A 23,919-nucleotide genomic window follows, 5' to 3' on the forward strand; every position below is an offset into this window, starting at 1 on the left:
AATTTAATAATGAATTCCCCATAAACTACCGCTATACAAAAAACCACTTCACTTTATTAGTTAAGTCCAAGACCCTATTCTGTGTATACTGTGTACCAACAAAGAAAATAAAACATCAAAACTACAAGTGTACACGATTTATTCATCACTTACACAACTATTATCATTTTAGTAGAAATCATGTAAAAAAATCGACAAAATCCATTAGAAAATTAGGTCGTACAAAAATACTGCTCCGAAGTTACGATTTAGTTCTTAGCGAGCTACTATAAGTCCCGCAAATTGCTATTGCGCTGGAACCATTTCTCGTTAACATCGAAATGACGTCATTTTGACTTCATTTGACGTATATTTAAGTAAAAATATACCATCAGCTCAAAACTTCAGTCTAGTGCTGACGTCACTAAAATGGCGGCCACAAGCATTAGCAATTTGCGGGACTTATAATAGGGTTTAGTTAAGTTTTAGTTACAATTATAGGACAAGCTTAAATGCGTTTCACACTTTAGTCATAGACTTAAGGAAATTAATAGACGGAATCCTTACGGAATAGTCGATCTCAAACTGAGCATTTTTATTAATTATTACCATAACAATTTTGAGGGCCAATACAGGAAAGATTGATTGTTTTAAATGTACAATAGGATACTTGTTTAATTTATTAAAAGTTATCAGTTTGTTTTTCGTTGAAAATATAAATAAATCTGTGGACATACTGTATTTGCGCTACGAATAACGAAACATCATGTCAACCGCGTGTCTCATCAACACTGGGATTCTAATAACTTAAAAATCTGTATACCTATAAATAAATTGAAAATAAAAAAAACCATGTATGCCCAACAATATTTTGACAAATTATTGATATTTTTCACGGATATTTTAAAGAAATTCCGTATTAATATATCGAATTCTTTTTTAAATTGGCTACTTTTTCCTTTAGTCTATGACTTTAACTAATAAAATATTTTAGATACAATCTAAATCTCATACAAATTGTTTTTTTTATACTTAGTATATTATTTCAATACTTTAGGTATCTATAGGACATATCCGTTATGACTTATAGCAAGTAGTTTTAAACTTTTAGATGCGCATATCCGATTTTAGAATTAACCGATTTTTGAACCGAAAAAAAATGTTACAATTAGAAATGATACTAAAACCAGTATTTTTGATGATAAGAATCCGTAAACTTAATTGAAGATCTAAAAAATTTAATCATCACAAAAAAATATACAACGTTGGTTTTAGTTTACGCAAAACTTGAAAGTAGTTTGTTCAGAATCAGTAACAGAATCGATTGCAATCATTTTTACTACGGGTTATATTTTGACCAAAAAATACTTTAAAATCCTGCAAGTTTGGACACCGAGTTGAATGACCGCATTCACCAGCTGATTCGAGCCGCGCGAGCGAGAGCGCGCACAATTTACGCTAGCCATCTCGTTCGCTCACAGACGCTCGCTTGGGGTGACCATGTTTTTGCGACGAGAACAACAACTCAAAACAACAGGTAACATCTTCGTAAATTTTATTATTTATAATAATTATAATAATACATAATTATAAAAGGAAAAGTTGACTGACTGACTGATTGACTGATCTATCAACGCACAGCTCAAACTACTGGACGGATCGGGCTGAAATTTGGCAAGCATATAGCTATTATGACGTAGGCATCCGCTAAGAAAGGATTTTTGAAAATTAAACCTTTAAGGGGGTGAAATAGGGGTTTGAAATTTGTGTAGTCCACGCGGACGAAGTCGCGAGCATAAGCTAGTTATATACGCACAACAGACGGAAACGTTTAAGTGCGGAAACCAGCCCAGAGCGACGAAGCTAGTTATATATTATAAATCGGTTAAATTAATAAAATACGAATATAATTAATACCATACGACCATAGCTATGCGAACATACTTTGTCTGACCAATTTTCCAAAACCGACCGATTTATTAAAAAAAATCGGTCATGCGCACCGATATCCAAATATATATAAAATTACAGTATCATACAGTACAGATTATATAAAAAATTACCATTCTTAAACGAGATCGACTATTAAATACATTTTGACTTTAAATACACTTTTTTGAAAGATTTTTAAAATGCGTTTTTACCGATGTTAGTAACAGGCGTCACAAACCAGTTAAAATAATATAAGTATAGCAAATAAATATGTTAGTATATTATACAGGCTTATATAAATAAACTCTCGAGTTTAATCTCTCCAGAAAGTATTGTTACTTTACGATATATTTCATCCAGCCAGGATGAAATATATCGAATCGGTCCCATCCGATCCGGTCCAACCCGGTCTGGTCTGGTCCGGTCCAGTCTAGTCTGGTCTGGTCTGGTCTGGTCTGGTCTGGTCTGGTCCGGTCCAGTCAGTCCAGTCACGACGAAATCCAAAATATATTTAATCAAACATTTTCTTGCCTTGCCTTATTCGACCCCGCCATATTGTGACGCCCTACGTCACAACTCACAATATGGCGGATACGATTTCCCTTTCTTAGTTTGGACACCTTATGATCATATTCTATAGTGTTCCGTTTCTCCAGAGAAAAGGAGTCCTCATAGGATCACTTCTTTGTCTGTCTGACTGTCTGTCTGTCTGTCCGTCTGTTTATCTGTCTGTCGTGTCTATCACGAAAAGATATAGGGTACTTCCCGTTGACTCGGAATCATGAACAACGTCGTTTCGTATCGACAGATTCTTTTACGCATAGATTGATTATTAATATTAAGTAAGAAAACATATATTTTATTCAGATACAAGTGAGCTCTTGACTGCGATCTCACCTGGTGGTAAGTGACGACGCAGTCTAAGACAGAAGCGGGCTAACCTGGAAGGATTATGGCAGTTTTTAATAAACCCATGCGGCATGCCCCTTTGGTTTCTACACGGCAGCGTACCGGAACGCTGAATCGCTTGGCGGCACGGCTTTGCGGTAAGGTGGCAACTAGCCACGGCCGAAGCCTATCACCGAGGAAAAGCCTCCTAACTCAGCCTCAGCATTCCGTCAGTCCGTCTGTCAGCGAGCCAAACGTTCGTTCGGGTCTGTAAAAGTTGCTAGCTGAGAATCCATAGGTAGGTACTCGTTATAAATGGGAAAGTGTTTCTGTCTGTCTGTCTGCTAGCTTTTCTCGGCCCAACCGTTCAACTGATTTTGATGAAATTTTGTACAGAGTTAGCTTACATCCATGAAAAATCCATAGATAAATCCATAGACCACAAATATATCGTAAAATAACAATAAATAAACAGTAAATGAGTGAAAAGAACAAATAAATACAATAATCTAAGCCTTGGGCAGGCTCCAGATGCGAGTGTTGGCGTCCTGGCCCACCGAAGCTAACGTCTCGTCGTCCACCCACGCCAGACCCGTGATCTGGCTTTGGGGGTGTGCGTCTGGAACAAACAATTCATCATCATCATCATCATCATCATCATCATCATCATCATCATCATCATCATCATCATCATCATCATCATCATCATCATCATCATCATCATCATCATCATCATCATCATCATCATCATCATCATCATCATCATCATCATCATAATCGTTTATGCATACTCGTTTATGCTTAGATCTGCCTCATCTAAATATATAAAAGGAAAAGGTGACTGACTGACTGACTGACTGACTGAATGACTGACTGACTGATCTATCAACGCACAGCTCAAACTACTGGACGGATCGGGCTGAAATTTGGCATGCAGATAGCTATTAGGACGTAGGCATCCGCTAAGAAAGGATTTTTGAAAATTCAACCCCTAAGGGGGTGAAATAGGGGTTTGAAATTTATGTAGTCCACGCGGACGACGTCGCGAGCATAAGCTAGTCGTTTGATAAAATTTGTAAAAATGACAAAAATTTGGACCTATTCTGCATCACTGGTACCACTATTCGGAAAGCTCTGGCCAATGAATTCTTTAACGCTCATACTTCAGTTAAATAATTCGTTGGCCAGATCTCGTTTCACGTTTTTTTTTTTTCTTTTTTATTACTTTTCCCTGAATTTTCTCTCCCCCAGTCGTCGAGTTTTTTTGTTATTCTTATGTGTATTCTATCTGTGAAAACTTGTCATTAGCTTTAATCTTCATCTGTTTTTACCTATTCATTTTTTTTATATTAGCTGTAAGTTTTCCTGTTAAATAAAATAAAATAAAATAATTAAACTTTCTACGTGTGCAACCTGTGGGTGTCATATACGCAGAGGGCCTACAACGACTTGCGTGTCCAATACAACAATGGATTCAGAGTGCTGATGGGGCTGCCGAGGTGCTGCAGTGCGTCGCTGATGTTTGCGGAGGCTCAAACCGACGATTTTTATGCAATCATGAGAAAACGAGCAGCTTCAGTGATGAGCGGATTTTTTTTTTTTTTTTCCACACAAACAGAAAAAACACAATATTAGTTTCTTCGTGCTCGTAAGCGCTTGGCGGCTTGGAATCCGAGGTAGTTCCAACGGTATTCCGAAAACATTATCTGGAAAACTAGATAATCCATTTATGAGACACTGGGTTGGTTTGCACATGCACTCTCAGTGTCTCACGGGTGGTTGATTCATAGACAAATAAAATGGTTCATAAAGGAGCCTACTTACTAACATAGACATTAGCAATTAATTTTATTACTAACAAAATGGATGTAATATCTGAAATAAAGATGACCCATCGCCGGCTCACTACAGAGCACGGGTCTCCTCTCAGAGTTACAGGGGTTTTAGTCATCCTCTACCACGCTGGCCATGTGCGGATTGGTAGACTTCACACACCTTTGAGAAGATTATGGAGAACTCTCAGGCATGCAGGTTTCCTCACGATGTTTTCCTTCACCGTTAAAGCAAGTGATATTTTATTACTTAAAACCCACATAACTCCAAAAAGTTAGAGGTGCGTGCCCGGGATCGAACCCTCGACCTCCGATTAGAAGGCGGACGTCCTAATTACTAGGCATCACATATCACAGCTTAACTGGAAGAAACACACACACTGGAAGAAACAATTACAATCACCGAATTAAGACACATTCTTGCCTTATTTGAAAGCAACGTAGATTTTTCATTCCTTCATAAATAATATCCTACGAACTTCCCCTCATCATTTTACAATTTCTTGCCTGTTTCATACCTTCAATTTTCATTCATTCCTTCCTTAAAAGTATCCTTCAACCTTCCGCTCATCATTTCACAAATTCTTGCCTTTTTCATACCTTGACACATTCTTGCCTACTCACTTTTGACAGCGACGTGCTTGGCGGGCGTCTGCACACTCCACACGATGATGCTGGTGTCGAGGGAGCCCGAGGCGACGCGGGTACCGTCAGGGCTCCACGCGACACAGTTAACGCGGGCGGTGTGGAAGCCCCACTCTTTGTTGTGGGCGAGCTGGAAAGAATTTTGGGTTATTTAGTTAAGTTCAGTAGAAGGCAAGAAAGACTACGAATTCTCTATTAGGTTTAATCCTTCATTGCATGACATTGAAACCTTTTCCTTTTGGCCTTGAATATCTCGCAAACGAAAATAGATATTGAAAAACTTTCTTTGCAGACTTTTACCCCCTTTTTGTTAAGATAACACTAGCAATGTGGCCGATTCTCTAGTACACAATCTCTAATCTAACTAAATTAATAGGTCTAAATCTAGTGCTCTCCTTTTCCGCAAGTAACATTATGAAAGAATAGCAATAGATTTAGACGTGCCATTTTAGTTTAGAGATTGTGTACAACGGAATTAGCCACAATGTAAGCTTACCTTATATTAGTCAGTAAAGTTGAAAAATATCTGTTGACAACTTTGAATTTTTTACCACTATGTGACCTTAAAACTATTTATTTTGACCTTGAATATCTCCTGAACGAAAAGAGATACCGAACAACTTTCTTCGCAGATTTTCACCCTCTTTTTATAATCAAAATATTGGGGCCGATTCTCTAGGCGGTTTTCTAATTTTAAAATGTCTAATATTAGACTTAGAAAGGTGTGTTATTCTGAAAACCCACTTAAATGACAGGTCTAACCTAAAATTGAATTTGACAGCACTAAACTATTCAATTTAGATTTTAAAGAGCAAAAGTTATTCTGTTGCACGAACTAAATGCCTAAATTAAGAAACGTCAACCTAAAATTTTCTAAAATTAGAGTGGACCTCGCGAGGTGCCCACTAAATTTAAAGAGTCTGCTTAAATGGCAAAATGGACGTGTTTTGAAAGAAATATTTTTATTTGAGTTTAGAATTGTTATATTTAAGATAAAAAAAGTGTCTTTTAAGTGTTTTAATTTAATTTAAACTTTATAAAATGGAAATATACGTGGTTTCTCTGGCTCGTCGTTAATTCGCAAAAAATAATTAGGTTGGTTATCTACTTTGTTGTCTAAGAGTATCAGACACCTCCACAGACATCCTGGCGGCTTCAGCAAGGCAAACCTAAGATCCTTAAGTCTCCTTATTTCTTAACTAGCAAGTGGCAGCTGTTCGAAAATCCTGTGGGACTAGGATACTTTTCTGTAGGTACTTAGCTTACCTACCTACCTAATAAAAGTAGCCTATAAGTATATCCTTCACTAGTATGTGTCCTTGTGAAAAATCTCTGTGCCCAACTAGGTTAGATGCATAAAGGAACATACCCAGAGACAAAAACTTGCATAGGTAGCTACCTAAATATTAGTGTGAACAAAATCTTTGCCAATTAGGTATGCCAAGGTAAAACTTGATGCCTTGTTATCATTATCAATGAGATTAATTCCTACTACCTACTACTTATTGCTAAACATATCAAAAATAAAGCAGAATAAGTGTGGTGGTAGAGGTAGGTACTTATAATAAAGTTTAAGTTCTAAAATCTTAATGAGTTCACCTAAAGGTTTATTTATAGGCTTAATTAACAGATTTTACATTTAGTTATGTCTTATACTTACATACCCCTAGTATTGAACTAAGTACTTGAGTAGTACCCAGTTACTTCTTTATTTTCAACTCAGTAGATACCTGCTTGAAAGACTACCTATTACCTGCATAAGTAGGTACTTGCTAACTACAGTACAGTGCAGTATAGACAACTACAGCTAACTGACTTAGCCTGGGTTCACTTTAATCATCTGATAAGTTTTAGTTGAGAAGTACCTAGTAGATACATCTTGTAATTCCTAAACATATCATGATAGGATCTTGTTGAGTTTACCTATATAGGTATACCCATACCCATATGGGTATCACATTTCAGGTTAACTAGCTGACCTGCCTGAGTTGTACCTGCCCCAGCTTTGTTCGGGTGGAATAAGTACCTATGTAAGTATCTGAAAATTATGTCGTAGTGGTCTATATACCTACTTAAAGTAAACGTTCCTTACATGCAAATTCTCAAGTTTTTAAACTCAGCCGCTTAATAAATTACTAGACTCAGGAGTCAGCAGCTTATATGCTGATGTCAGTCAGTCAGTTTATATTTTTACATTTACATAATATGTACAGAAGAGAGAGAGAGAAAAGCTAGGACTTCTCCATAACGTCCTCAAAAATGTGTGAAGTCTGCCAATCCGCACTTGGTCAGTGTGCTAGATTTTGGCCAAAACACCTTATTCTGAGAGGTGACCCGTGCTCAGTAGTAGTGACCCGGCGATGGATTGATAATGATGATGATGATGTACTGACCTAGCTACCTGCCTTTAGGTCAACGGGAAGTATAGGGTACTTCCCGTTGACCTTGGGTTTCTTGACAGACAACAAAGTGATCCTATAATGGTTCCTTTTGAGGTATGGAACCCATAGTTAGAAGAGAAATAACGTCAAAAAATAATTTGATTTCTTTTATCTTTTCTAGATCTATTTTATTGAAAACTAGCTGACTAAAGTTTTCTACACACATACCTATAATTCTAAAAATTAATACAGAAATCTATAGACTCAACCTTTATTTAGTTTGAAATCTATAGATCTCTGACTTTGCATAGACTTAAGATACTGATAAAAGAGACAGAGTTATATCATTGGCATAAATCTGTCTCGTTTTAACCGAAACTTAAGTCAGAGCAAAGTCAAAGTATGCTCTCTACACATATATGCTTAAAGTATTATGTTTTAACTATGTCTAGTCTGAGCTAATTCAAAGTATAGGTACTCTATAGATTTTAGCCAAAGAATATGCTAACCTCAAAAAATGTTTTTATAATTGTTATGGCGAAGTCTGCATTGAAATTGATATAAATAGGGACTGAAAACTAATTTTGAACTATTTATACCTATAGATTATAAATTTCATTTTCAGGTAGTAGTAGTACAACTTAGTCATACTACAGCTGCTCAGTATGATGGAGGCAAGAATTTCCTAACAAAAGCAAGAAAACTTCAATCAGATGATTAACAATTACTTTTATTAAATAAAATAATAAAATATAAACATATGTTTCATTCTGTACTGTACATAATTAATATTTATTTCAATAACATTTAAATAAAAATTAAGTTTAGGAAACAACTGTTCATTTTTGGTAGATGAGTGGACGGAACATCTTTTTAACTCGCAGACTCCATATACTTGGTTTCATGAAATGGGCTGAAATAAAAATTATCAACGTTGAAAGTTTGTTATGATGATGTGTTGAAAGGTTTAATGTATGCTACACTTCTATTTTTTGCTATGCATACTAGCTGTTTACTATGCAATTAAGCATCACTTTCTTTAACGGTGAACCAAACCATTGTGAGGAAACCTAAATGCCTGAGAGTTCTCAAAGGTGTGTGAAATCTGTCAATCTGCACTCGGCCAGAGTGGTGGACTATGGCCAAACTTCCTGTTTTGAGAGAAGACCCTTGCTCAGTAGTCAGCCGGCAATGAGTTGATCGTGTGATGATACTAACTGTTGCCTGTAATTATTATTTTTATATAGGTATGCTACACTTCCATTTTTTGCTATATTATAATATGTACTAGCTGTTTAATAAGCAATTAAGTATCACTTTCTTTAACCATGAAGGAAAACATTGTGAGGAAACCTACATGCCTGAGAGTTCTCCATAGTGTTCTCCAAGGTGTGTGAAGTCTGTCAATCTGCACTTGGACAGAGTGGTGTACTATGGCCATACTCTTCTCATTTTGAGAGGTGAGCTGGCAATGAGTTGATCATTATGATGATACCAGCTGTTACCTGTTATTATTATTATTATACACGTAGGTATATACATTCAATCTTGATCTTGTAGGTACTTTCATGCCTTAAATCACATTACCGCCTTAGTTTGTTGAATTCATAGCAGAATTCATGGATACCTCGTTCCACGTCCTTGCACGCCAGATTTGTAAGTATACCGCCAAGTTTCAGAACTTCCTCGCTGTATATTCCTTTACCTGTATATTCAATGTACTCTGTGGCAGTCAGTTATTTAGAATGATTGCTTTTCATCTGTTTGCATTGATTTCCTTATTAGCAAGAGTTTGACAATTAGGTACCTCGGTGATTTCGAGGTAAGGTAGGTAGGTAAGATTCCAAGCAAAATTCTTTGCTTTTATCTATTTTATGCACATAACCACTATTTTCACAAAGTTTTGTAACAAAAACTAAGATTCTTTAACCACAAAACATAAAGAAATTAGGTTAGAAATTATATTTGCAACAAAAATAATAGATCAGTTTTTTAACTGGTTTTACGGCTCTGGGTTCTAGCACTTTTGATCAAAGACTTAAGCCTACTTCACACGATAAAATGAACAAAACTTCAATTTTCGACACTTTTATTGTGATTCGACCTAATTAAATCAAGTAAAGTTATTATTTTTGTATTTCAAGTAACATCGTTCGATATTTTTCGCGAAAAATAGTTTTAAGATTAAAGGGGAAAATCAAACACAACATTAGTGCAGTTCTTGTTATCTTAAATAGCAACACTTACTATTCAATTCAAACGTCATTTTAGACGGCCATTTAGGATGTTTAAATTTAGTTGAAGCAAAATTGCGAATGCAGCTTAGAAATAGAAATCCTAAAATTAAAGAATCTAAAATTTAGTTTAGGTTTAGGTTAGGGTACAACAGAATTAGCGCCATTGGTAATGTTAAATTTGGCCAAGCGTGAACCGTTACCTTATATTCTTCAGTGGTGTAGAGGATGAGCTTTCTGTTGGAGTCGCAGGCGACTAATTAGGTAGAGTCGGGACTGTAGCGTACATCGGTAATGGCCCCCAGGTGAGTCAGCTCTGTCACGGGGGTGAGGGAAGTCTCTTGTAGGGAGTAGATGTGGACTTTTCTGTTACAAATATCTCCCAAACAAAAAGAGATATAGAAAAACTTTCTTCTGAGACTTTTACCCCCTTTTTCTTAAGATAACACTAGCAAAGTAAGCTTACCTTATATTAGTCAGTAGAGTTGAGGAGAAGTTTCTGTTGACAACTTTGAATTTTTTACCACTATGTGACCTTGAAACTACTTTTTTTTGACCTTGAATATCTCCCAAACGAAAAGAGATACCGATAAATTTCCTTCGCAGGCTTTTACCCTCTTTTTATAAACAACCTATTGGTAAAGGTAGATTTGGTCAAGCGTGAACCGTTACCTTATATTCCTCAGTGGTGTAGAGGATGAGTTTTCTGTTGGAGTCGCAGGCGACTAGGTAGGTAGAGTCGGGGCTATAGCGTACATCAGTAATGGCGCCCAGGTGAGTCAACTCTGTCACCAGGGTTAGAGCAGTTCCTTGTAGAGAGTATATGTGGACTTTGCTGTCACCACCTGGAATTGAGAAGTCTCCATTTTTAAATGAACTAATTATAACAATTTAAGTGAAATATATCAAAAACTAGCTGACCCGGCGAACTTCGTACCGCCTAACAACAGTTGATTCTTTATTGTTTTGTCTTCCCGGAACCCCTCCACTAAAACTTAAACTTTGTGGTATGGTATTAAAGTTCAAAATGACTTTTATGTATTATAATTACGAATCTTCCTCCTTTCTTTCTTTACGAACCTTTTCAGGCATTTTTTTAAATTTTTCTCTTCGTAAGAACCATCCTCGTACTTCAACAAGGAATATTATTAAAAAAATAAGCTTTTTTTTTTTTTTTTATTCAGATACAAGTTGGCCCTTGACTGCAATCTCACCTGGTGGTAAGTGATGATGCAGTCTAAGATGATAGCGGGCTAACCTGGAAGGGGTATGGCAGTTTTTGTTAAACCCATACCCCTTTGGTTTCTACACGGCATCGTACCGGAACGCTAAATCGCTTGGCGGCACGGCTTTGCCGGTAGGGTGGTAACTAGCCACGGCCGAAGTCTCCCACCAGACCAGACCAGAAATTTAGAAATTATAAAATTCCAAACCCCTGCCAGGAATCGAAACCGGGACCTCCCACTATTAAGACCACAGTGCTCACCACTGCGCCAGGGAGGTCGTCAAAAAGCTAGTTAGAAATAAGGGTTGCACTTACCACCAACTGCAACGTGTTTCGATTTAGGGTCGATGCTGACGCAGCTAGGCTCGTAGTTGATGGGCAGCGTGGATTGCTTGTTAACGCCCACTATCACTGCTAACTGGAAGAAATACTTATTTGTTATGCAAGGCTGCAAAATTGTTATTTTGTCGCGACAGTTTGTATTGAATTCCGCGCCAGAATCCTGAGCGAAAGGCTCGAGCGCAAATAAATTTGCAGCATATTATCAAATAATTTTGTATATCATGTAGTATCAGTCACACTTCGATGGCTCCGCTAAGTACCAACTAGCGGCTCTGGATGCTGTTGATCGTCGAGCTAGGAGACTCATAGGCAAAGACTCCCCTTTACTGGCGAAACTACAAAGTCTCGATCACCGCCGCAAGGTCGCCGGCTCATCAGTGTTTTATAGGATATATTTCGGAGTGTGCTCAGGAACTTTTCGATCTTGTCCCCCCTTCACCATTTTACCACCGAACCGCAAGACGTCGGGCGAGTTTCCATCCTTATGTCGTCGACATACCATCTACACGCACGAAACGTTTTGCGTCATCATTCCTCATACGTATGGCTAAGGTTTGGAATACTCTTCCGCGATATGTGTTTCCTACCAATTACAACCTGGGTATCTTTAAAACAAGAGTGAATAGGCGTCTTCTAGGTAAACGCGTCCCATCTTAGGCCACATCATCACTTCCCATCAGGTGTGATTGTGGTCAAGCGTACACCTATAATGAATTGAAAAAAAAAAAAAAAAAAAAAAGTCATTTTATCTCTTTCTTTCTCTTCCTAAATAGTGTTTAATCTATAGCCTCTCTTTCTTACCTCCTTGACAGTGGCGACGATACTAAGATCCTCATCCACGAGGTAGTCCAGAGCCCGGGGCTGCGCCCCCAGCGTGGTGGCGCTCTCCGTGTACGACGGGACTTCCCCTGGAATTATACAACACAACTTTTAAGGTTACATCTCATACGAGCTTCATACAAAACGTTCTACAGTACGCGCTCGAAACTAATGTACATCGACCTTTAGAAGGAGATAGCAAATTTGTAGAGCGTTGTCTCTGTCGTTGAGACCGACAAAACGTCATGTAGGTATGAGTGACACAGACAACGCTCTACAAATCCGCTATCTCCTTCTAAAGGTCGATGTAAATTACTTTCTACCGCGTTGATATCACGCGCAGATCCAGCTTTCAAAAACCGCCCGAAAATTGGCCAATGCGAGTCGGTTTTTTATTCAGAGCCGGCCGATGTCAGTTTTGCCTGCCATGCGAGATTGGAAGCGAAGCGAGCGCGCAGTTTTTTACAATATTGCCCATGGGAGGCGCATATTTGTTGCATGTTCGGCGACCCTCGAAATCAAATCTAGGTATTCGCAATTTGATAAAACGAGCATTTTTGTTACGCCACTGTCTATTAGGGTTGTGGGCATGTTGTTGACTTGGTTGCCGTGACCTTGACCTTACGACCTCCAACTAAGGTCACAAATAATACCTATAACACCCACCTTCAGCACTAGCCACGGCTCTCCGCAAAGTGTCGTCGATGCCACACGTGAGCAAAGTTGCATCTTTCCCGGTCCGCATTCCGTTGACTTGGTAGCCGTGACCTTGACCTTACGACCTCCAACTAAGGTCACAAATAATACCTATAACACCCACCTTCAGCACTAGCCACGGCTCTCCGCAAAGTGTCGTCGATGCCACACGTGAGCAAAGTTGCATCTTTCCCGGTCCGCATTCCGTTGACTTGGTAGCCGTGACCTTGACCTTACGACCTCCAACTAAGGTCACAAATAATACCTATAACACCCACCTTCAGCACTAGCCACGGCTCTCCGCAAAGTGTCGTCGATGCCACACGTGAGCAAAGTTGCATCTTTCCCGGTCCGCATTCCGTTGACTTGGTAGCCGTGACCTTGACCTTACGACCTCCAACTAAGGTCACAAATAATACCTATAACACCCACCTTCAGCACTAGCCACGGCTCTCCGCAAAGTGTCGTCGATGCCACACGTGAGCAAAGTTGCATCTTTCCCGGTCCGCATTCCGTTGACTTGGTAGCCGTGACCTTGACCTTACGACCTCCAACTAAGGTCACAAATAATACCTATAACACCCACCTTCAGCACTAGCCACGGCTCTCCGCAAAGTGTCGTCGATGCCACACGTGAGCAAAGTTGCATCTTTCCCGGTCCGCATTCCGTTGACTTGGTTGCCGTGACCTTGACCTCCCACGCGGCGACCTTCACCTGAGGACAAAATATAAGAATAAGAATAAGAATAAGAATAATTTATTTTGAATTTAGAATTTAGAATTTAGACACAAGAAACAAGTTTCCTACCCTCTGCACTAGGAAAACCCTGTATTGCAGAAGGCAGTTACAAGTTTTTTTTTTTTTAAACTAAGGACTTAATATATTATATCTTATATTATACTAAAATTATAGGTAAGAGAACGAGTTTCCTACCCTCGGCACTAGGAAAAAACCTGTGTTGCAGAATGTAGATGGTTATATAAGTAAATGGTTAAAATAATAGTAACGTCAATTTCAATTTCAATTCAATTACCCAAGAGATTCCTACCAATTACATCTCATAGGTATCTGTAAAACTAGACTGAATAGACATCTTCTAGGTAAAGGTTTAAGAGCCGCAATAGCTCAACGGTTGAGGAGCGGACTGAATTCCGAAAGGTCGGCGGTTCAAACCCCATCCGTTGCACTATTGACGTACCTGCTCCTAGCACAAGCTTTACGCTTAGTTGGAGGGGAAAGGGGAATATTAGTCATTTTATATTAAAACAAACGCGCTTAGGCTGCATCATCACATGCCAGCAGGTCTGATTGCAGCCAAGCGCGAGTCTATTTTTAAAAAAAGGACATAAAGGTAGAGAGTAGAGACACCTGTATCGACGTCCCACAGAGTGAAGACGCACTAGACCAGCGTGGTAGACTATGGCCAAACCCTTCTTATTCGGAGAGGAGACCCATTCTGAATGAATGATGATGATGAATCAAAATAAGTGTAACAAGAGGGTCACAAAGGTCTCTACACACCTGTATCGACGTCCCACAGCGTGACGGCGCCGTCGTGGCTGGCTGTGTACAAGCCCTTGCCCTGCAGAGCAAGGCAGGTGATGGGCTTGTTGTGGCCCGTGAGCACGCGGAGCGGCGTGTCCGGGTTGGCCACGTCCAGGTAGTTGATGTCCCCGGATAACGACACGGAGAGTAAGTGCTTGCCTTGCCAGAGGCAGGATACCTGCGGAGAAGGAAAGAGTTAAGCACGAGCGTAGCGAGCGTCGCATTTTTTGTTAATTTTACGAGATTAATAAGTAGGTCCCCTTTTTATCAACGGTCATTAAAACGTTGTTTCAAGTCAGATAGTGCGTGTGTGTGTGTGTTCGTGTGTGTGCACAAAATGTGTAGGAGCGAAGCGAGCGTTTATTATTCTTTGAAATGTCAAATTCACCTGTTGGTTTTCCACCGCAGTGCCAATGTTGAAAGTAGTAGTTCTCTCCCTCGTTTCAATGTCCCATATGGCACAAGTCTTGTCGCCCGAGCAGGATAGCAGCTGCTTACCGTCCGGCGACCACGATATACCGTACACACCGCCTTTGTGGGCTGGGGAGCCAATCTAGAATGGGAAACATGATTTTTAGGGTTCCGTATCTCAAAAGGAAAAACGGAACCCTTATAGGATCACTTTGTTTTGTTGTCCCATTGTCCGTCGAGTCTGTCAAGAAAACCTATAAGGTACTTCTCGTTGACCTAGAAACATGAAATTTGGTAGATAGGTAGGCCTTATAGCACAAGTAAAGGAATAAGCCCGAAGACCGTAAATTTGTGGTAGTATTTAAAAAATTTCAAAGTTAGATAACTATATCAAGTGGGGTATCATATGAAAGGACTTTACTTGTACATTCTAAAACAGATTTTAACTTATTTTTATGCATCATAGTTTTTGATTTATCGTGCAAAATGTCGAAAAAATACGACTATAGTACGGAACCCTTGGTGCGTGAGCCTGACTCGCACTTGGCCGGTTTTTTTTCTCTCTATCTCTTATCTATCAGTCGTTGGAATGACTATGAACAGATATGGGGTTCTTAAATGCTCTTAAATTGTATTTTCTTGTAAATGAAAAAAATTACAATCCAAGTTAAAAGTCCTACCTCCCCCTTCAGTTCGGACGTGGCACCGTCGTAGAGGAAGATTTTGCCATCAAAACCAGCTGAAGCGAACAAGCTTCCATCTGGGCTGTAGCGCACCGCCTGAGCGAAGCGAGTGTGGTCCTGGAATAAACAACATATTACAAACTCTGAAGAGCTTTTTGACCTCATTCCACCCTCATTTTTCTACAACCGCACCGCGCGCCACCGTAAGCAATTTCAGCCTCACCACCTGGGTGTCTGGTGCACTTCGACCGTCTGTTGTGCCAGATCCTTCTTTCCACGCACATGCAAACTGTGGAATCAACTCCCTTCAACGGTGTTCCTATGAGATTACAAGATTCAAGGAACGGACCAACAAATTCCTAAAAGGCCGGCAACGCATGGGCAGTTCCTCTGGTGCTGCAAATGTTCATGGGCGGCGGTAATCACTTAACATCAGATAACCCGCCTGCTCGTTTCTTCTTCTCTAACTTCAGTTTCACAACCCGTTGAGCTATGTTGGTTACTCTGGTTTTCTTACGGATCTCCTCATTTCAGATTTGCTCACGTAGAGAAACTCCAAGCAAACACTCCATCGCCCGCTGAGTGACTCTGAGCCTTCTTATGAAGTCCAGACTTAGCGACCATGTCTCAGATCTACGTCATCACGTCAGGGGGGGAGAGGGAGGGTACTGCTCTGCCTACCTGTTTAGTGCACTTGAACTTGAAGGGGGGCCCCTCGAACACGGCGATGGTGTTGTCCTCCGAAGCGGTGACGATGCGGAACGGCCTGCTGGGGCGGAAGTCCACGGAGTTGATCGGCTTGGACTGGCCGCTGATCTCTCCCACTGATGTTCCCGTTTCCGACATGAACACGTGACCGAATCTGGAAATTATACAAATATAAGGAATATTTTTCCGTGGCGCTTGCATTGGTTTCGACTGTAGAGTGCGACTGTGGTGTCCTGTGGGAGTGCAGTTTGTATGAGGACCTCCAAAGCAAGATGTTGTATGGGATGGTAAATGTGGAGGTTGGCCCGGTGTACTACCTGGACCTGGTCTCCTCGGAGAACTTGCGAGGACTGCGGGAGTTCACGCACGCGTGGCACAGAAGGAGGAGCTGCTGTGAAGTGCGGCAGCGACGACGGAGAAGAGGAGGAAGGAAGCGAGGAAGAAGATGCGACGAGCACAGAGGAGGGGAGCTAGAGCGAGGATTAAACAGATACGCAATGACAGGAGAGGATGTGGGTAACACAGACACCACGAACGGCGACAGGAATCTCCCGTATCTGTGTCGTCTGCCCCAGAATGGGAAGAGTGACCTGATGGAGACAAGGAAGCAGAAAGAAAAGAACTTGTAGGGAGTCAAGAAGGCGCCCCGGGAAAGAGCCATCGAGCAAGTACCGAACGGGCGCCCTCCCGCGATTCCATGTCGACCCGTCGCGTACTACCCTTAGATCTACCTACCTCTCTCTCCCTTCTCCCACCACCACCATACGCTGACTGTCCGCGCTCCACGCTATATCTTTGATGGGTCCTCCGATGGGCTGGAACTCATTCTTGAGGATATGCTCCTTGTTGACAGTGTCCCAGATACGAACCTTGCCTGATACATCTGTAACCAAACAAAAGATAGTCAAGGTCTGGCTCCCTACAAAGTCGAAATAGGGTACTCACATTCCAGCAAATAAACGTTTATTTATTTATTACTAGAGGATGCCCGCGACTTCGTCCGCGTAGATATAGTTTTTAAAAGGGAACTCTTTGTTTTTCCGGGATAAAAAGTAGCCTATGTCCTTCCCCGGGATGCAAGCTATCTCTGTACCAAATTTAGTCAAGATCGGTTGAACGGTTGAGCTGTAAAAAGCTAGCAGACAGACAGACAGACACACTTTCGCATTTATAATATTAGTATGGAAGTATGGATTTATTATTTATTTATCAACCGAATTTAGTTTCCAAGGAAAAATCAATTAGCAGACTTGAAGAACCCGCCAAATCTGCGTGTGACTCAACGACTGTAGAGTCAACGTCCTCTTAAAATAATGTATTTTAAGTAACAAAATGTAACAGTTGTCCTTGATACGGAAATTATTATAAAATGGTAACCGAACCGTATCCGACCATTAACTGGGTTTGTAAAATAAAGTCTGTTCACTAACTTAGTGTCGCTACACCCGCAGGCGCAGCGACATGACCTAACTTAGTGTCGCTACACCCGCAGGCGCAGCGACATGACACTAACTTAGTGTCGCTACACCCGCAGGCGCAGCGACATGACACTAACTTAGTGTCGCTACACCCGCAGGCGCAGCGACATGACACTAACTTAGTGTCGCTACACCCGCAGGCGCAGCGACATGACACTAACTTAGTGTCGCTACACCCGCAGGCGCAGCGACATGACCTAACTTAGTGTCGCTACACCCGCAGGCGCAGCGACATGACACTAACTTAGTGTCGCTACACCCGCAGGCGCAGCGACATAACCTAACTTAGTGTCGCTACACCCGCAGGCGCAGCGACATGACACTAACTTAGTGTCGCTACACCCGCAGGCGCAGCGACATGACCTAACTTAGTGTCGCTACACCCGCAGGCGCAGCGACATGACACTAACTTAGTGTCGCTACACCCGCAGGCGCAGCGACATGACACTAACTTAGTGTCGCTACACCCGCAGGCGCAGCGACATGACCTAACTTAGTGTCGCTACACCCGCAGGCGCAGCGACATGACACTAAGTTAGTGTCGCTACACCCGCAGGCGCAGCGACATGACACTAACTTAGTGTCGCTACACCCGCAGGCGCAGCGACATGACACTAACTTAGTGTCGCTGCACCCGCAGGCGCAGCGACATGACACTAAGTTAGTGTAGCTACACCCGCAGGCGCAGCGACATGACACTAACTTAGTGTCGCTACACCCGCAGGCGCAGCGACATGACACTAAGTTAGTGTCGCTACACCCGCAGGCGCAGCGACATGACACTAACTTAGTGTCGCTACACCCGCAGGCGCAGCGACATGACACTAACTTAGTGTCGCTACACCCGCAGGCGCAGCGACATGACACTAACTTAGTGTCGCTACACCCGCAGGCGCAGCGACATGACACTAACTTAGTGTCGCTACACCCGCAGACGCAGCGACATGACATGGAACCAAGTCTCATTAGAATCGAAATGACATCATTTTGACGTCAGCCGAAATAAAAATATATCATCAGCTCGAAACTTCAGTCAAGAGCTGACGTCACTAAAATGGCGGTCACACGCATTAGCAATTTGCGGGACTTTCATCTATCGTTATATTTTCCCGTGAAACTAGATAATTTCATACGCTAAAATTAGTCTATTAGCGCAAGAAAATGCTGTTGTAAATAAAATCAGCCAAGTGTGAGTCAGACTCGCACACCGAGGGATCCGTAATTCAGTCGTATTTTTACGTCATATTGCACGATAAATCAAAAACTATTATACATAAAAATAAATAAAAATATGTTTTAGAATATAGGTACAGGTACAACCCGTTCATATAATACCCACTTGATATGGTCTCTTACTTTGAAAATTGAATGAACACATTTTAATTTTTTTTCTGTAATGTAACCACCAATTCACGGTTTTTGGATTTATTTCCTTTTACCTACCAAATTTCATGATTCTGGGTCAACGGGAAGTACCCTATAGGTTTACTTGACAGACACGACGGACAGACTGACAAGAGTGACCCTTTAAGAGTTCCTTTTTTTTGAGGTACATAACACAATAGATCGGAGACGGTCGCAGTGATTCAGGGATATCAAGGACCTGTATAGCCCCAAAGAAGAAGAAGAAGAAGAGGTACGGAACCCTAAAAACATACAGACAGACACACGTGAGAGAACTATTAAAGTTTCTACATCCCAACACTCATATTTGTGTGTAGGGAGTAGAATCTAAACATAGTTTAATCTAAGATCGGTCCATTTGGCCAGCATCCAAGCCGAGACGTATCATTACGCGATTTCTAATATCTCGGGTGACAAACCAAACGCTACACTTACGAATTTCCATGCTTTCAACATTTTTAGGGTTCCGGACCCAAAGGGTGCCAACGGGACCCTATTACTAAGCCTTCGCTGTCCGTCTGTCAGCGGGCTGTATCTCGTGAACTATAATAGGATGAAATAACAATAGGATTACACTCGACATGCCACGTAAACAATAGGGGTAATAAGCCAAACACTCATAGAGCCCATTCTTTTTTAAAGGAATTCACCCGCCACGACTTAATCCTACTGTTATTGTTAATGACGGTTTCAAGTGGAAATATGCCAGTTTATTTTGAATGCACTATACTAATATTAGATACTAGCTTATGCTCGCGACTTCGTCCGCGTGGACCACACAAATTTCAAACCCCTATTTCACCCCCTTAGGGGTTAAATTTTCAAAATTCCTTTCTTAGCGGATGCCTCCATCATAATAGCTATCTGTATGCCAAATTTCAGCCCGATCCGTCCAGCAGTTTGAGCTGTGCGTTGATAGATCAGTCAGTCAGTCAGTCAGTCACCTTTTCCTTTTATATATTTAGATTACATAGTTATTATAGTAAGCGGTAATAGCCCAGTGGTTAAGATGTCCGGACGTATTTGGGAGATTCGGGATTCGATCCTGAGTTAGCCCGCTTCCATCTTAGATTCCGCACCGCGCGCCACCGTAAGGAATTTCACCCTCACCACCAGGGTGTCTGGTGCACTTCGACCGTCCGCTGCGCCAGATCCTTCTTTCCACGCACGTGCAAACTGTGGAACCAACTCCCATCGGCGGTGTTCCCACTAGATTACAACATGGGGTTATTCAAGGGGCGGACCAACAAATTCCTAAAAGGCCGGCAACGCATCGGCGGTTCTTCTGGTGCTGCAAATGTTCATGGGCGGCGGTAATCACTTAACATCAGGTGACCCGCCTGCTCGTTTGCTCGCTATCTCTTTAAAAAAAAACCATCATCACTTACCACCAGGTGAGATTGTATTCAAGGGCTAACTTGTATCTGAATAAAAATAAAAAAAATGATCACCTTTGAGAACACTATGGACAACTCTGGCATGCATGGTTTCCTCAATGTTTCCTGTATAGCACGATAGGCGATGTCAACAAAACCACAAACATGAGCGTCGTATGTAATTGATTAATGCCGTTCAGTCACACGAGCATTATGAAATAGCTGATGCCCGCGACTTCATCCGCGTGGATTTTGGTTTTAAAAATCCCGCGGGAACGCTTTGATTTTCCGGGATAAAAAGTAGCTTATGTGTTAATCCAGGGTATAATCTATCTCCATTCCAAATTTCAGCCAAAAAAAAACTACTGGACGGCCAGTAGTTTTTGAGTGATTGAGTAACAAACATCCAAACATCCATACTTTCACATTTATAATATTACTAGCTGTTGCCCGCGACATCGTACGCGTGGATTTAGGTTTTTAAAAATCCTGTGGGAACTCTTCAATTTTCCGGGATAAAAAGCCTATGTCCTTCCCCGGGATGCAAGCTATCTCTGTACCAAATTTCGTCAAAATCGGTTGAACGGTTGAGCCGTGAAAAGCTAGCAGACAGACAGACACACTTTCGCACTTATAATATTAGTATGGATTAGGATTAGGATTAGGATTACCTTTAGTGTTTATTTATAAAGTAAATAATAACAATCTAAATATATACAAGGAAAAGGTGACTGAATGACTGGCTGACTGATCTATCAACGCACAGCTCAAACTACTGGACGGATCGGGCTGAAATTTGGCATGCAGAATGCAGATAGCTATCATGGTAGGCATCCGCTAAAGGATTTTTGAAAATTCAATCCCTAAGGGGGTGAAATAGGGGTTTGAAATTGGTGTAGTCCACGCGGACGAAGTCGCGAGCATAAGCTAGTGTCGTATGTAATTGATAAATGCCGTTCAGTCATGCGAGTATTATAAAATTATTATCTTTCAACTTTATTTATAAAGTAAATAATAATAATCAGAGATAATATTCTAGACACGCGATATGCATTTCAGATGGGTTCTTACTTGTTATGAAAGTTGAAAGTCTGCAGTAAAAAGCTGATTTTTAAACCTCTAGGTTTCTCTACATGTCTATGCTATGATGGTTTTAAGGTTCCGTACCTCAAAAGGAAAAAGGAGCCCTTATAGGATCACTTAGTTGTCTGTCTGTCATGTCTGTCAAGACTACTAAAGGGAATCAAAACTTATAGGATACTTCCCGTTGACCTAGAATCATGAAAGGCATCGTTTAGAAAAAATCCGTACAAAGTGACTTTATGGTTACATCACAAAAAAAAAAAGTATTATTTCATGCTACAATGGTACAGAACCCGAAGGGTTGCAGCTAATCGGTTTTTTAATGATATCAACAGTTTGGCGATGATGATTATGAGTGTTATTACTACAATATCTACAAAAACAATGATGAGATTGAAGATAAAATATTTTCATGATTCACAAAGATAACTTGATAAGCTACTATATAACATCATTGCAATATGATATTTCAATTGATAGGGCAAATAGGATGTAACGTTTGAAAAAGCCTAGGCCTACATCAGTACCCTTATACGAAATTAAATTATAATACGAAAGTGTGTTTGTCTGTAGGTTTGTCCATCAATCACGTCGCAACGGAGCAACAGATCGACGTGATTTTTGCATGGGTGTAGTCAAAGACCTGGAGAGTGACATAGGCTAATTTTTATTCCAGAAAATTAAAGAGTTCCCACAGGATTTTTGAAAACCTAATTCCACGCGGACATAGTCGCAGGCATCGGCTAGTTAAATTATATTTGTCTCTCCTTTTCTTATCACATTGGTAAGAAAAAGATGCAAATACCAATGAATCAGTACCAATTTCTATACAATCAGAGCATAATGTAAAAGGCTATGTAACAGATAAGGTGATAAGGTAAATGAGTCATACATACACACACCTTGGTCTATATATGGTATAATTTCTTTATTGGTCAAGTTTCATAGCTTCAACTGTTGGTATGAAGGTTAGATGTTTATTTTACCCATCAACACATGGTAAGTGCCAGTAGAGATGTGTGGCTCTTTAGAAGGAGATAGCAGATTTGTAGAGCGTTGTCTCAGTTGTTGAGACCAACAAAATGTCATATAGGTATAAGTAACAGAGACAATGCTCTAAAAAGCCAAAATGTCATTCTAAAGGCTGATATGTACCTTACTTTCTGCCGCATACTGTACTCAAGAGGCCCAGGGTTTGATACGTGGCATGCATCTCTAAGTTCTTGAAGTTGTGTGTATATTTTAGCAATAAAATATGACAATGCTTTAATCCATACTAATATTATAAATGCGAAAGTGTGTCTGTCTGTCTGCTAGCTTTTCGTGGCCCACCTGTTTAACCGAATTTGACGAAATTTGGTACAGATATAGCTTGCATCCTGGGGAAGAACAAAGACTACTTTTTATCTCGGAAATTCAAAGAGTTCCCACGGGAATTTTAAAAGTCTAAACTCACGCGGACTAAGTCGCGGGCATAACATAGTAATAAATATATCAACAAAGGTCAAAGAAATACAGGGACTGCAAGAGCCCTGCAAACCGCTAATTCCAAGAAAAAAGTCAAGTGGTATAGTGTGCAAAACAAGTACTCCAATCTGAAGTTGCAGCATGATTCATAGCGATCTGCGCAGGTCATAGACTAAGGATGAAAGCCCGGCTGAGATGTGCTCGTGTTCAGATAGGACTACTTGTTTTACGCGGACTACAGTCTAATATAATATTCTTACCTCCAGAAGCGATGTAAAACCCGCTAGGCGAGTACTTCGCTACGTTAACTTGGCAGGAGTGTTCAGTATAGACATCCGATATCGCCGGATTTTCAATGTCTCGTATTATCACAGAATTTCCGTTAGTGTACAGGAATTTTTTTCCTTTAGGGTCCCCGCCCAGCACCAGAGGCGTACCACGTTGCGTCCTCGGCAACGCCGCGAACGTATACTCTGCAAAAACAATCACTATCTCACTACCAAAAAAATACTTTTCAATCTTGAGTCTTGAACACGCTTTCGAATTCACAATCACCCACATACACTCGATTACTACTTACTATTCGAATATGACATTATAATTACACGTATTAATATCTATTTTACACACTGACACCGATAAAAATAAGTTAAAATCAGTACTTTTAGTTTAATTTTACAAAAACAAATCAGCCGATACAATCCATAGCCTCCCGAAAAATGACGTGACGTGACATCGGGTAGTGATGTGAAGCCAGCCGATAGATACGATTAAAGAAAAATCGATATTT

At 40.7% G+C, this 23,919-nt stretch overlaps 1 protein-coding gene and 1 long non-coding RNA gene across 2 annotated transcripts; both read right to left on the reverse strand.

Annotated features, from left to right (window-relative positions):
* Window positions 1-122: 122 nt before the first annotated feature.
* On the reverse strand, window positions 123-23,862 carry flr (actin-interacting protein 1 flr). The gene is made up of 13 exons (XM_034979925.2): window positions 23,710-23,862; window positions 23,390-23,602; window positions 17,057-17,204; window positions 16,295-16,475; window positions 15,611-15,730; window positions 14,908-15,072; window positions 14,496-14,697; window positions 13,560-13,688; window positions 12,260-12,366; window positions 11,432-11,534; window positions 10,564-10,736; window positions 5,256-5,406; window positions 123-3,418 (listed from the first exon to the last, which is right to left on the reverse strand). Exons 1-13 carry the CDS (start codon window positions 23,723-23,725, stop codon window positions 3,309-3,311), a joined length of 1,818 nt encoding a protein of 605 aa, XP_034835816.1. The 5' UTR covers window positions 23,726-23,862; the 3' UTR covers window positions 123-3,308.
* On the reverse strand, window positions 8,370-10,065 carry LOC138403818 (uncharacterized). The gene is made up of 2 exons (XR_011237975.1): window positions 9,163-10,065; window positions 8,370-8,570 (listed from the first exon to the last, which is right to left on the reverse strand). It is a non-coding gene; the product is annotated as an uncharacterized lncRNA (long non-coding RNA).
* Window positions 23,863-23,919: the final 57 nt, after the last annotated feature.

Source organism: Maniola hyperantus, chromosome 21 (genome assembly GCF_902806685.2).
Source record: "Maniola hyperantus chromosome 21, iAphHyp1.2, whole genome shotgun sequence".
NCBI lineage: Eukaryota > Metazoa > Arthropoda > Insecta > Lepidoptera > Nymphalidae > Maniola > Maniola hyperantus.

Excerpts from the sequence above, each read along its gene's own strand:
- flr (XM_034979925.2), bottom strand. Across the intron at positions 5,407-10,563 it reads ACACCACTGAGGAATATAAG|CTCGCCCACAACAAAGAGTG; the intron begins GTAACGGTTCAC and ends AATTCTTTCCAG. Across the intron at positions 3,419-5,255 it reads CAAGCACGTCGCTGTCAAAA|ACGCACACCCCCAAAGCCAG; the intron begins GTGAGTAGGCAA and ends TGTTTGTTCCAG.